We start from the raw sequence: 12,195 nt of genomic DNA on the forward strand, positions 1-12,195 counted from the left end.
TTTAGCCACTATGGCGCCAGGGGTCGCCTAGTATATATACCAACATTAGTCATACAAATCTTGTCTGGGTTTATTGTGTTCAGTGTCCGGATAGTCGGGGGATCTTCGGGAGTGCTTGAACAGGCGGCAATGGAGCTCCGGCTCAGTGCCTTTCCTCAACCGCCTCGGGCTTGCCCACCAAGTGGCTGTGGGGGATGCGTATGACTCTGACACAAGGTGGCATCCCCGCACGGCGCATGGGCCGCTCTCTTGATGCCGCTTAATCGTACTGGCGGAAACAGCCGGCACTGCCCCGAAGCTGAATGTAGTTCATATCTCCGTTACCATGTTTGGTATATATCGCAACCTACCTTCGCCGGGGGTTCATCATGGAACTTCTTATCTAGGCACTCATCGATTTCACACTATGGCTAGGGATACTATCAGAGATTTGCATGTTGCCATTGTCGGTAGGTTTCCGTGGCGTGCATAGATTTCTCGTGATGCTTATTCGAGACCGAATCTAGGCGCTGGGATTGGGGGACTCGCCCTGGCTATGGGACTGCAAAGAAAAGGCGTACCTTACACGATCTACGAAGCAGCCCCCGAATATTCTGTTGTGGGGTATGTTTAGAATTCACCATGGTCTGACAATAATCGTATCTCGTCTGACAACAGGAAAAGCGCAGGCATTGGATTCGGGCCTAATGGCGATGTCGCATTGGACATGCTCCAGGAGGGGTTTCGCGCCGAATACGACAAGGTATGCGTAGGAAATAAGCCCGGTCAGCCTCAGGATATCTATTATGAAGGGATGCTCTTGAAAGAAGGCCTTGGTACGCAAAGCCTGTCCCTTTCCCTGGCCGATAACCCTGGAGACCTTTCAACTAACTGACTGCCAAAGGTCTTGGCGAAGCCTGGCACGGTCATTCGGCCTGGGGTCACCCAGACTACGTCCGCAGAAGTGTCCGTCACTTTGACCCGCGATGCAGTTATCTACCTGAGTGGTACTAACTTTGCGTAGGCCCACCGCAACGCCGTCCTTCAGATCATGACCAGCTTCATACCGATCGAGAAAGTTCGTTTTAGCAAGTGTGTGGAAGAGATTGAGCAGCGTCCTGACAAGGTTATCTTGAAATTCGCAGACGGCGACGTTGCTGAGGCCAGTATTCTTGTCGGAGCTGATGGGATCAAGAGTATGGTGAGAGGCCATGTCTTGGGACAGTTGTATCCTAGCCAGGTCGAGCCTGTTTATGCCGGCTCGTATTGCTACCGTGGCGTGATACCGACATCTGAAGCCAAAGAGATCTTTGGGGATCACACAGACGTAGCGAAAATGTACCTCGGCGACAAACGCTGTTGTATCACTTATCTGATTTCCAAGGGCGAGGTAAGTCGATATACAATCAGGTTCCCTTTTTTTTTTTTTTTCAACAAGCAGTATGCTAACAGCTCATGCTTGCAAGGAATTTAATTTTCTCCTTTGCGCCACTGATGATAAACCCTGGGAGTTCAAGAATGTTGTATCACAGAAGATCACCCATGAGGCTATGATGGCTGACTTCGGAGGAACCGGCGTTGATGAACGGTTTCGCCGTTTGTTGAGCAAAGCAATGCCAGTGAAGTGGGGGTTCTTCCATCATCGGCACACGTCGACATATTATCATGATCGGGTAGTCCTCCTGGGTGACAGCGCGCATGCATCTCTGCCTTTCCAGGCCGCCGGCTCCGGTCAGGGTTTGGAAGATTCCTTGATCCTCTCAAACATTCTGGCCAAGATCCACAACGCGCCAGACCAAGGGCTCGCGCTTGGACCGTGTATCCGTGCTGGATTTGCCGCGTACGACTCGATTCGACGGCCAAGAGCTCAGAGGCAACTTGAGCGGGCTTACGAAATGAGCCACATGCTCTATTTCCAGCACTCGGAAACAGGCAAAGAGATGGAGAAGATCGCAGGTAAACTGCAGAAAGGGTGGTTCGACTGGATATGGTTCCATAACCTGAACGGGGATATCGAGTCAGCGTTTCGAAAAATGGACGAAGAACTGAATGCGTAAGTTTTGACCCCAAATCGTATATGTCCTTTTTATATGCAATACAGCGGACTGTTTGAACGCAAATCACCAGAAACCTGCATGCTAACAGAGACTCCCACGGCTTATATCAGGGCAAAAATTTAATATCACACAGTATCAGTGATTCATGCCGGTAATAGGCTCCGTGTCTGTGATGCTCATCCTATTAGATTTTGTTCCTGCCGTTGGTTTACTCGCCTATACTGATTGTTGTCTAATTACTTTGTACCCACAAAGATTGAAGGCAAGAGTCCGGACGAATCTCGTCATCAAGACCAGTAATTCTGTGATTGTATTTGGACAAAAGGCGAGCTGACCTAGGTAACTGATTTTAGGAGCCACTGCTGAAGGACAGGAGAAGCGTTCATGGCCTATACACCGCAGATAATTAGCTAGTAGTTATAATTTATCTGGTCAAGGCCCATGCCAAATTCGCCAAAGGAATGATCCAATATCTGGGCCCTGGGGAACTGAGCCATATCTATTTCAGTAAGAGATGGAAGTCCAAAGGAAGGCAGGAGCTCCTCGTAAGTTAAACCGTCACTTTCAGATTGGTCCTTGTGGGTGCTTTCGTAAATATACTGTTCGGCAGCTGTAGGATAGTCTTCTGTCGCGTCAGCCTTGAAGCATTTAAGGTAGGTAAACTCGTCGGCACGCTAACCTTGGCCGCTCAGTTGTTGGGAAAAACGTCTGATGAACTTTGCACAATTGTACACCAGGCGGTTGTCCCTGTCTAACTTGTCTAGAGCCTCTGCAGCATGATTCAAAACACCCTGAACAGAGCTCTGAGTAGCATTGTCATTGATATAGACTCCATACTGATCCAATACGGAGCGGCCGAGGACCACCAAAGCCGAGTTGAATACTGATCGTCATCAGTCAGAGAGCAACCCTACATCCGTGTACCAGGGATTACGTACCATGGAAAAGCGTGAAGAACCAGACGTCTAATTGCCTATAGCACGCATTGGGCGCCGTGATAACTGCATGCACTATCTCAATTGTATTCTCCGCAGAGCGTATGCACTCGTGAGCTTCAGCCATCGCAAGCTGAATCTTATACGGTAAGGGACTCCCCACCGGGGGGGCCGTCATGGTCAAGTAGCGGAGCGTGGTGCAAAGTAGTGGTCTATGGATTATAATATTGACAAAATGATACCGGAGCGTAAGAATAACTCTCAACCGGTCTGAATCTGTGTGTTGATTTTCAGAGAGACTATACCCGGGCTCGCAAGGAGTCAGATATGTTGGTAAACTGGAACACCATCGCCGAAGCTCCTGTCTCATCGCCCCTGCCGCCTGAATCGCGGTACTGTCATCCATATCGTCACCGCGAGTTCCAAGATTCTGGCCGTATTGTGTGGCGACGGATCGACCCAGAATCTGGAGCAGACGCACTGTAGCATCAAGAAACGCTGTGTGAATGTCTACGTCATTCAACTGACGCTCTTTGGTTTGCATCGTGGTAGGCCATGGTGATGGCATCTTCACCACAATGAACTCATCTGGTATCGCCGGCGGACGTCCACATGTGACACTTTGGATTTTATCCAAACAGTATATCGTAAGCCAGGTACGCCGGCGGATTTCCTGCTGTACCGGGTGCAATCCTTGTGCTGATTGCTCAGAATGCAAGCCCAAAGCCATTCCCATTCGCACAAGCATCCCATGCACCGTCCAAGTTTGGATGGGCCTTTGTGTACCCTGGAGATAGAGTGCGGCGAGCAAGAGGTATTGCACAATGGAAAGGCTGACGGTTCGCATCGACAATTCGCTGCAGAGGGATACCGCCCGCTGGAAAAACACGTATGACCTTCTGAACCGATGCTTTGCGGAACTTTCTGCAGCTTGGTCAATGTGGGTAGCCATTGCGAAGGTCATGTTAAGCACGCCAAGCCAGCCTCTCCGAGCTTTCACGAAGCCGCTTGCCTTGCACTCATTATAGGTTTCCCTAAATGTCGGTTCATGGAGAAAAGGGAAGAGAGAGCCATACGCGTTGAAGTAAGTGTCGAGCAACACATCCATCTCTCCTTCAGGGGGCAGGGTCGTGGGTGAGACAGGCGTATTTCTGGGAGATTCCATGACTGGAGGTGATTTCTGCCGAGACTCTGGCGCGGTATTGCACTCGGAAGAGTTATTCGTTGTGCATTGCACCTTCATTTCGTTCTGCTTGGCCTTTGAAACCACAGACATTGCTTCTAGAAGGCAACGAGTGAAGACGATGCTGGAGGAATCCCCGTAAAATGCCGGGGTTGGTTCATCCACGAATTCAATGGCAAGCCCATCTGTCTTCGTGTCGTCTGAACCTGGGTCCTTCACGTTGAGCGCATCGAGATGAATCCCATCTTGTACATGTCCAACTGTGCTGACGCTCGAGTGATCGTCATTTCGTAAATCAGGTACATCTTTATTTGCTGCGCATGAAGAGAGGTGCCCCGTCAGCAAGTCGTCATGACGTTGTAAAATGTACTCGACGTCTTTAAGCCGCTGTTCAAGGTCTGAAACGTATTCTTTGCGCACCAGGAGATTCGTTGAGGAATCGGATGGCTCATACTGGCACTCTATTGCGAGAGATGCGCATGTTGAGCAGGACGGGCGCCGCCCATCGCATCTGCAAAAGTTGTTCTTTCAGCACAGCGTCGAGCCGGCCAGCGGCACTCATAAGGTGGTCTTACTGACCTTGACTTCCGCGCACGGCACGCACTGCATGCCAAAGCAACACGTCGCCGTTTCGCCAGCGGCTCGCCTTCTTTATACGCCTGGGCGCCATTACCAGGTTGCTGAGATGCCATTGATGCCATTGATGCCATTGAGTTTGGAAAGGCCCAGATAGAGCATTACGAACACGGCTTCATGACATTTGAAGGACAGTATGTCCCCGGAAATGCGGAATTGTTTAATAGCCGTCTATGACCCACTAACACCCTATGGCTGTGCGGGGAAGCGGAGTAACCTGATAAAACTATGTGAAGAGTGTCTTGATGATATCCTCCGAGGGTTCTCTGCCCCACGTGATCTACTTTTTCTTTGTCGTTCTGGATCTTCCTGTAACTGATAGGCTGAGAGCGCCCAAGGCGTTGGCCAAGGCGGCCGGTGACTGGCCGGGCTGCATCGCATTTCCCTCACAGGACTAGTTCCCCGCTGACAAAGCGGAGAGAAACCTCCTTTTTACCCACTCGGTGGAGCGCTCCCGTCTCCCCCCGGTATCAACGCGACGAAAGCCGAGGCCAACAAGAACGAGCTGGAACCGGGATTTTGGGAACCAAGATAATTGTGCATGAGCTGTGGCACCGTTGCGGAGCCTGGAGCGTATGTCTCTAGAAATTTTGATGCACACAGGCAGGAAATTCTACAAGTTTGAATAGAGGATTGCTGCGGTGCAAAGCACCGGAAAGTTAGTATACTTCTATCTCTGAGCTTCCCAATAAGGCGTCACGTCCAGCGTGTGATTGTGGGGACCTGGAGTATATTATAGATACTTCACGTAGGTAGGGGAACCAGGTCAACTTTCTGTGACTCCAGGCTGTCGCTTTCCGGTCGGCCCCCGATAACGATAGCTTCAGACCTTAAAGTCATATTACCAAGTATTACGGAATATCCCCGGTGCCGGCCGCCACATTTCAGGCGGATGTCACAGAATATCTAATCGGATGGACTTGTTCCAGGGCGATAGGTGAACTGCCGGCGAGTCTACGTGGAGCCCTCTACGACGATTGAGGGGCAGCCAGAAGCCGAGTCCAAGATCTATGATATAAAGCCTCGCTAAACATGTCCAATCTTTCAAGTTCTAGATAAACCGACTCTCCAACATTCGCCGGTTCTTTCAGTTCCCTCGCATACGCAGTAACAAGGATGACACAAACTACATGGCAGGAGAAGGTCGAGATAAAAATATCTCAAGCCAGAGACAACATTCCATCGGAGTGGCGTCTCTCGGCCGGCTATATTGAGTTATCGCAGGACACCCCTCAAGCCGTTCTGGATATCCCGCGTCGTTGTGGCAGTCTAACTGAAAGAGAGATTCATATCACTGAGGACTTCGATGCAACTGCCTTACTTGAGAAACTTGGATCTCGCGAGTTCACTGCAGTGGAAGTTACTACCGCGTTCTGCAAGCGTGCAGCAATTGCCCACCAGCTCACCTCATGTCTAACGGAGACGTTCTTCGACATGGCCCTCCGCAGGGCTCAAGAGTTGGACGACCACCTCGCGGCCACAGGAAAGAGAATAGGACCGCTGCATGGTCTACCTATCAGCGTCAAAGAATGTTACAATATCGCCGGTGTGCCAACCACTATGGGGTTTGTCTCTTTCCTCGACCGGCCGCCACAACCGACAAACTCTGTCTTGGTGGATGTCTTGCTAGCGGCCGGGGCGGTGTTCTATGTTAAGACGAACATCCCGCAGACAATGATGACGCTTGACACGCATAATAATGTTTTTGGCCGGACACTGAATCCGCATCGCTTGAACCTCACGGCCGGTGGAAGTACCGGTGGTGAAGGCGCACTACTCGCCATGCGAGGATCTCTCCTTGGGATCGGAACAGACTTCGCTGGGTCAGTCCGTGTACCGGCGCTGTGTTGTGGACTTGTTGGCTTCAAACCTTCAGCATATCGCATCCCCTACGGTGGTATAACGTCCGCAGCGAGGCCTGGAATGGCAGGCTTCCCACCCTGTGCTGGTCCCCTCTGCCACACTGTCCGGGACGCTAAGCTGCTGCTAGAAGTGGTGTTTAATTCAAATGCTGCGGACCTAGACGATAATGTGCTAGGCGTTCCATGGAACGTTACGCGTCAGAAACCGTTGCTCCGGGTCGGTGTGTTGCCGGAAGACCCCTTGTACCATCTGCATCCCCCAATGCAGCGTACTCTCAAAAGTGCAGTGGCTAAGCTGATAGCGGCGGGACATGAGGTGATCGACATATCAAAGCAAATGCCATCCATCTCTGAAGCGAAAGACGTGGCCTTTCGATTCTTTAACATGGACCCCGCCCGCACCGCCTTGACTCACGTCACTAAAGGCTGCGAACCGTTCATACCGTCGCTGAAATCCACATATGATCTTGACGGGAGTGCTCCAGAGCCTCAGCTGCTGGAACTGTATGAACTCAATGTGGCCAAGGCTAAGCTTCTCACACCAATGAGGCAAGTATTCGTTGAGAATAACGTGGACGTCATTATTGGCCCCGCTTACCAGAGCTGCGCTGTTCCCCATGACACCTACGGTGTAGCCACATATACTGTGTTCTGCAATCTCTTTAACGTACGTGAAGCTCACAGCAAACCATTGACCCCCATCTAAACTTTGCATAGAACCCGGCTTGTGTCATACCATTTGGAAAGGCAAACGAAGCTCAAGACGCCGAGTATATCCGGGATGTTCCGTACACGCCGCAGTGTAGGTTTCAAGCGTTCCCTAATGACTTCACCTACTAAGTGGTCACAGATAAGCCAAAGGAAGTTGAAGGCGCGCCTTGCCATATCCAGGTGATTGGAAGACCTATGAGGGATGAGGATCTCATACAAGATGCCTCCATTATTGAAAGGTTGTTGCAAAGTTGATCCCAAAAAAAGCTGAACTGGAGATTGCTACTACTGTGTCCACGAATCATATATGGGAAGATATAGCACTTCAATGTACAACTCCAAAACACGAGGGAACTAGTAGGTGGCTTGGTAAGGCACATTTAGTTGAGGAGATATTTTAGTAGCTCGTTTTGGAAAATAGAAAGCAAGGATGGTTAAAGTTTGGTTCCTAAATATGAAGTCATAATCCTTCAGAAATATGCTACTCCTGATCATATATCAGAGGCTAAAATCTTTAAAGGTAATAGTAAAAAAGATTAGCGATAGATATTTTAGCTCCCTTAATCCTATAAATTCCTTTATCAACTTGTATAATAAATTTATACGGGTTATATAATAATGTGGTCGGATAGTGACATAGCATATAGAGCCGAACTCAAATAAATTATGAGGCAGAGGATGCTTCGTGGTGTATGATTAGTGTAAAAGAGTAAAACAATCTTGACTACGCTTTCATTAGCAAGAGTCAGAAAAATATGATAGACTAATTCTGTAGTGAGATGCAGCCGACAACCTCACGACAACATATATATTTCTCTCAGGGCCCCTCCGGTGAGGCAGAACACACACAAGCACACACTTCCTATTCTGCCTAGTACGACGTATTTCACACCACCACCATTGGCTGTTCCTAATAGCTGTCCGGTCATCCTGACATAGCTGGCCTCCATCGTGCCCTAGCACACTGTTCGATCACGGGTGTTGAGCAGGCTTTCACATTATTTCTCAGTATTCCCTAGCTCTTCGGCCACAGGAGATGGTCATCGTTGGGAATTCCTAGCCACACTTGGGATTACCTTTAAACTGGATCTTCGCTGCTTCTCAATTGTTATTGAAATGGTCAGTGATGGGTATGATGAGGAAGAACCAAGCTCAGAGATCAAAGCTGCAACATATAGAATATACCGACAGCTCTCACTTTGCTCGTTCGATATCCCCAATACGCCAATGACCCGCACGTTGGCCATCTTTTCAAAAACATATCCCAGCTTCCAAACGCCGATCTTGCATGTTACGTATCGAATCTTGTGAGCCGCACGTATGTCTCGTTTTCCAATAATCCGGAAGTGCTCATGGGGAAGCTTTACGCAATATACGGCTCAAGTGGCAGTGCGCAGTGGAAAGTAAAATCATATTAATTTAATACATAAAATAATTCAGAAGCTAACAATGAAGTGGGTGAAGGAGAACATCTCCAAGGTAATTACCAGAGCACCAAACCGGCGCCTATCCCCGCTGCTACTACACCAGCTAAAGCCGGCTTCATCGCCCATGAGCCGCCGCTCGAAGCCGTCGAGTTGCACTGGTACCTCCCTTCCCGCGCCCACTCGGTCTCCACCATCTCTGCCACAATCGGCTCGAACTGGTCATCGAGCGGAGCGCAGTCCAGCGGCAGGTCGGAGTGGATTTGCAGCTTTTGGAAATCGGTCAGGTTCGGCAGAGAGAGGCTACATCGGATTTTGGTAGTCAGTAATAGTACAGGTGCTGGGAATGAATGGGAAACTCACTCCTCGATGGCGCCGAAGAAGCCGAGGAAGCGCGGATTGCCGGCCAAGGGAAGGCTCACGTTTAGTGGCGTGGTCGAGGAGACTTTAACATTCGCGGTGGTATGGTGTAGTGAGGGGACGTGGATACTGGGTAGCAAGTAGATGTTAACTCATTGTGCGCGTCGGAAGTCACGTCCGGAGGGTGATAGGTATGGGACGACGGACCTTGATATTGCACCTTCGACCTCGAAAGAGTGCCCAACATGATCCAGCTCAGGAAAGTCGAGCGATGCTGCAGATTCAGGTAGCTGGAATTCTGCCGACTTGCTCACGTTGGTGAGTTTGGACGCTGAGATACTGATGACGAGATTAATAGTGAATTCACCTTTATGGTACAGGCACACACCTGGCTGTCTTTCCACCGATGAACAATTTCCGGACTGATTCCAACGCCGGCAGAGTAATATCCAGTGGATCGATATTGCTGCGACTAGGCCCTTCGTCTACCCCGACGCCGCAGTTATTGCCAAAGCTACAGATATTCAAGTACTTCGCATTTTCCAGGACTGGCACCTCGATCCTGGAATTCAAGTCATTAGCACTCGATTTGCTCCGCCTAGACTTGATGAGAGTCACCTAGAATAATTCCCCGTAAAGGTCAACGTTTCAACCTCCCTCAACGCCGGGAAATGCGCCTCGCTGCCATGCGCCTCCTGTCCGAGCCAGATCCCCCGGGCGGATTCCAGCTTCGGCGCCGAGACGTTAACCGCCGGCGAGAAAAGGAGATCCATCTGGTAGATGTACTTGAGGTCCGGCAGTTCGACGCGGGTCATATTCGCCTGTCGGGCGCGGCCCTGCTGCCAGTGCTCGACGCGGATTGTCCCTGTGATGTTCTCGACGCCGGGAAGAATGAAGGGGCCGGACCATGTCTCGTTGACGCCGAGGTCGCCGATGATTGTTGTGCAGTTGCGGCCGATGATTTCCAGGTCTTCGGGTTTGTAGACGAGGAGGTATTCGGGGTACTCGGCCTCGCAGATTTCGGCCAGGGAGACTGGACGAGTGATTTCAGTTTTGTCAAGCCTGCAACTAGATGTGGCCCGTAGGGAAGAAAACCATACGGTAAGGAATGGAGGCAGCCGCAAGAGCCGCACTCAGTTTGGTAGCCCTGGAGATCCGCATCTTGTCCCGGAGGCCGATCCTTTGGTGGAGGGGACGGTGAGTGGTTGAGAGAACTGAGGCACGGGAAGATCCAGGGGTAACGCAACTTTAAATGATCCATTTGTGAAAAAGTCAAACGGAGACTGGGACTCCGTTGCATCCGCTAATCTCGGTTAAAGCTCGAGTCCCCGGTTTCAAGGCTGCTTGATAAACATTCATTTGTTATTGCGCTGTGCCAAGTGGGCAGGGCCCTTCTAGCGGCTGGGCGGGCGCCAAGGGTTCCGGGGACATTTTTCCATCTCTGGGCATCTGGGGTTTGACGAGGGATGATCCAAAAATGATCTTGCTCCTGAGGTTCTGTGAGAGATTACCTAGTTTGGTCGTTGGGTGGCTGATCCCAGAAAGGTGGCCCTGCCGGTCTACTCGGTTCACAATACCAGGTGGGCATATTGACTGCCCTCTTCCCAGGAATGGAGTGGTTATCACCACAGTGACAAGGCCAGCCTGCGCAGTTTAAAGCACCGCTGTCTGCCAGAGAACAGCTCATCAGGCATGCCGTCTAACGTAACTAGATTACTTTTTCCCGCCTGTAGAGTACATCTGTCTTCTCCATGCAGCGCTGACAGCAGGATTAGTAAGACACTGGCCAGCCGCCGATTCGAGTCATCCAACTTCCCACGTCAGCATCACCAACTTACAACCACCATGTCTCTCAGACGCAAGTCCTGTAATGCCTGCTTCAAGGGCCGTCGCAAATGCAACTTAGCCTATCCTATTTGCGGTACATGCCAAAAGACGAAGAAGACCTGCCAGTATGCCTATCCGCCGAGTAGCCCGCCCAGAAGCGACAGCCATTCAACAGCGTCAGACAGCTCTATAGCTCAGCTAGCCATCCATGACGACGCTTTGGAATCCTTGATGAGCGTGATAAATGACCCCACTATGGGCTATCTAGCAACTGGCGATATCTCCGACCTGTTCGAGCCATCTGCACAATTTCCCGACCCCGGATCGGCGTCGAGCCTGGTGATCCCAGAACCTCCGCCGAGCCTACTGGAAAGTATTGGGAGGTTCGTGGGCTCACTTGGAGAGGTTCAGCCCATTCAAGGCAGCACGCAGTCATGGCAATGGGTGATTGGCGAGCTAAAACACTTCCTGCCAGAACTCGCCCAGCAGGGACACACAATCTTCATTCACCGAGAGTTGTATCGCAATTCCATGCCCCAGGCTATCCGGACAGCCTTGGGTATCTCTTCCATGTCTTGCATGTTATCCGACGCTAATAGGGATATGCTATTCCGCATCATAGATGCTGAGGTTCTCGAGTTGCTGCGGCCGAGGAGCCCGACTACTCTACTCGACGACCTTGCCAGCTTACAGGCGTTGGTGATTTATCAAACGATCCGATTCTTCCATGGCGACATCACTCAGCGAATGATGGCGGAGCAACAGCAAGATATGTTGATGACGTCTGCACTGAAACTGGTTGTCCGTCTGCAGTCCGAATCCCCTAAGGAAACCCGGGACACCTGGATCATCGCAGAATCTATTCGCCGGACAGCGATCATCGTCTACATGCTGTACGGCGTAAATTCAATCTTCCGAGACGGTGTTTGCATCGGATTGCATACATTAGTGAAACTGCCACTGTCAACAACCCTTACTGACTGGGACTCTACCGGTGATCAGAGTACAGGCTCCGGTAGTACGATAACATACGAGAATTTCCTCGCCCGTTGGCTTGTTTCTACACCAAGAAGCCTAGACCGGTTTGAGAAGCTCCTCCGTGTTCCATGTCAGGGACTGGATTCTGTTAACGCGTATACGAACTCGGTGGTGGCTGTATAGATTTGGTTCATGATGTTAAGTTGGGATCATCGTGCTGTACCTGTATATATTTACTCAATG

General features: G+C 50.6%; 5 protein-coding genes across 5 annotated transcripts; 3 read left to right on the top strand and 2 right to left on the bottom strand.

Moving 5' to 3' along the window:
- The first annotated feature begins 368 nt into the window (after positions 1-368).
- On the top strand, positions 369-2,487 carry ASPSYDRAFT_50916 (uncharacterized protein). The gene is made up of 7 exons (XM_040848179.1): positions 369-449; positions 507-603; positions 664-815; positions 884-945; positions 1,004-1,369; positions 1,446-2,032; positions 2,147-2,487. The coding sequence occupies exons 1-7, from the start codon at positions 407-409 to the stop codon at positions 2,157-2,159; spliced, it is 1,320 nt and encodes a 439-aa protein (XP_040697211.1). The 5' UTR covers positions 369-406; the 3' UTR covers positions 2,160-2,487.
- On the bottom strand, positions 2,208-4,846 carry ASPSYDRAFT_82351 (uncharacterized protein; the record flags this gene model as incomplete). Its single annotated transcript, XM_040851145.1, has 4 exons — positions 2,208-2,658; positions 2,716-2,919; positions 2,975-4,665; positions 4,734-4,846. 4 exons carry the CDS (start codon positions 4,844-4,846, stop codon positions 2,447-2,449), a joined length of 2,220 nt encoding a protein of 739 aa, XP_040697212.1. The 3' UTR covers positions 2,208-2,446.
- Positions 4,847-5,906: 1,060 nt separating this feature from the next.
- ASPSYDRAFT_36348 (uncharacterized protein) lies at positions 5,907-7,618 on the top strand (the record flags this gene model as incomplete). The annotated part of the gene is made up of 3 exons (XM_040845418.1): positions 5,907-7,319; positions 7,370-7,454; positions 7,503-7,618. The coding sequence occupies 3 exons, from the start codon at positions 5,907-5,909 to the stop codon at positions 7,616-7,618; spliced, it is 1,614 nt and encodes a 537-aa protein (XP_040697213.1).
- A 1,135-nt stretch (positions 7,619-8,753) lies between these two features.
- ASPSYDRAFT_50919 (uncharacterized protein) lies at positions 8,754-10,774 on the bottom strand. The gene is made up of 6 exons (XM_040848180.1): positions 10,248-10,774; positions 9,766-10,180; positions 9,536-9,709; positions 9,355-9,486; positions 9,151-9,276; positions 8,754-9,090 (listed from the first exon to the last, which is right to left on the bottom strand). Exons 1-6 carry the CDS (start codon positions 10,306-10,308, stop codon positions 8,847-8,849), a joined length of 1,152 nt encoding a protein of 383 aa, XP_040697214.1. The 5' UTR covers positions 10,309-10,774; the 3' UTR covers positions 8,754-8,846.
- A 218-nt stretch (positions 10,775-10,992) lies between these two features.
- Positions 10,993-12,135, top strand: ASPSYDRAFT_94615 (Zn(II)2Cys6 transcription factor domain-containing protein; the record flags this gene model as incomplete). The annotated part of the gene is made up of 1 exon (XM_040852997.1): positions 10,993-12,135. The coding sequence occupies one exon, from the start codon at positions 10,993-10,995 to the stop codon at positions 12,133-12,135; it is 1,143 nt and encodes a 380-aa protein (XP_040697215.1).
- Between the last annotated feature and the right edge of the window lie 60 nt (positions 12,136-12,195).

This window comes from Aspergillus sydowii, assembly GCF_001890705.1.
Source record: "Aspergillus sydowii CBS 593.65 unplaced genomic scaffold ASPSYscaffold_16, whole genome shotgun sequence".
Taxonomy (NCBI): Eukaryota; Fungi; Ascomycota; class Eurotiomycetes; order Eurotiales; family Aspergillaceae; genus Aspergillus; species Aspergillus sydowii.

Coding starts and splice junctions, on each gene's coding strand:
- ASPSYDRAFT_50919 (XM_040848180.1), bottom strand. CDS start 10,308: ATGCGGATCTCCAGGGCTACCAAACTGAGTGCGGCTCTTGCGGCTGCC. Junction 10,181..10,247: donor GGCTGCCTCCATTCCTTACC/GTATGGTTTTCT, acceptor TCACTCGTCCAG/TCTCCCTGGCCGAAATCTGC. Junction 9,091..9,150: donor TTCTTCGGCGCCATCGAGGA/GTGAGTTTCCCA, acceptor AATCCGATGTAG/CCTCTCTCTGCCGAACCTGA.
- ASPSYDRAFT_50916 (XM_040848179.1), top strand. CDS start 407: ATGGCTAGGGATACTATCAGAGATTTGCATGTTGCCATTGTCG. Junction 450..506: donor TTTGCATGTTGCCATTGTCG/GTAGGTTTCCGT, acceptor GACCGAATCTAG/GCGCTGGGATTGGGGGACTC. Junction 1,370..1,445: donor ATCTGATTTCCAAGGGCGAG/GTAAGTCGATAT, acceptor CATGCTTGCAAG/GAATTTAATTTTCTCCTTTG.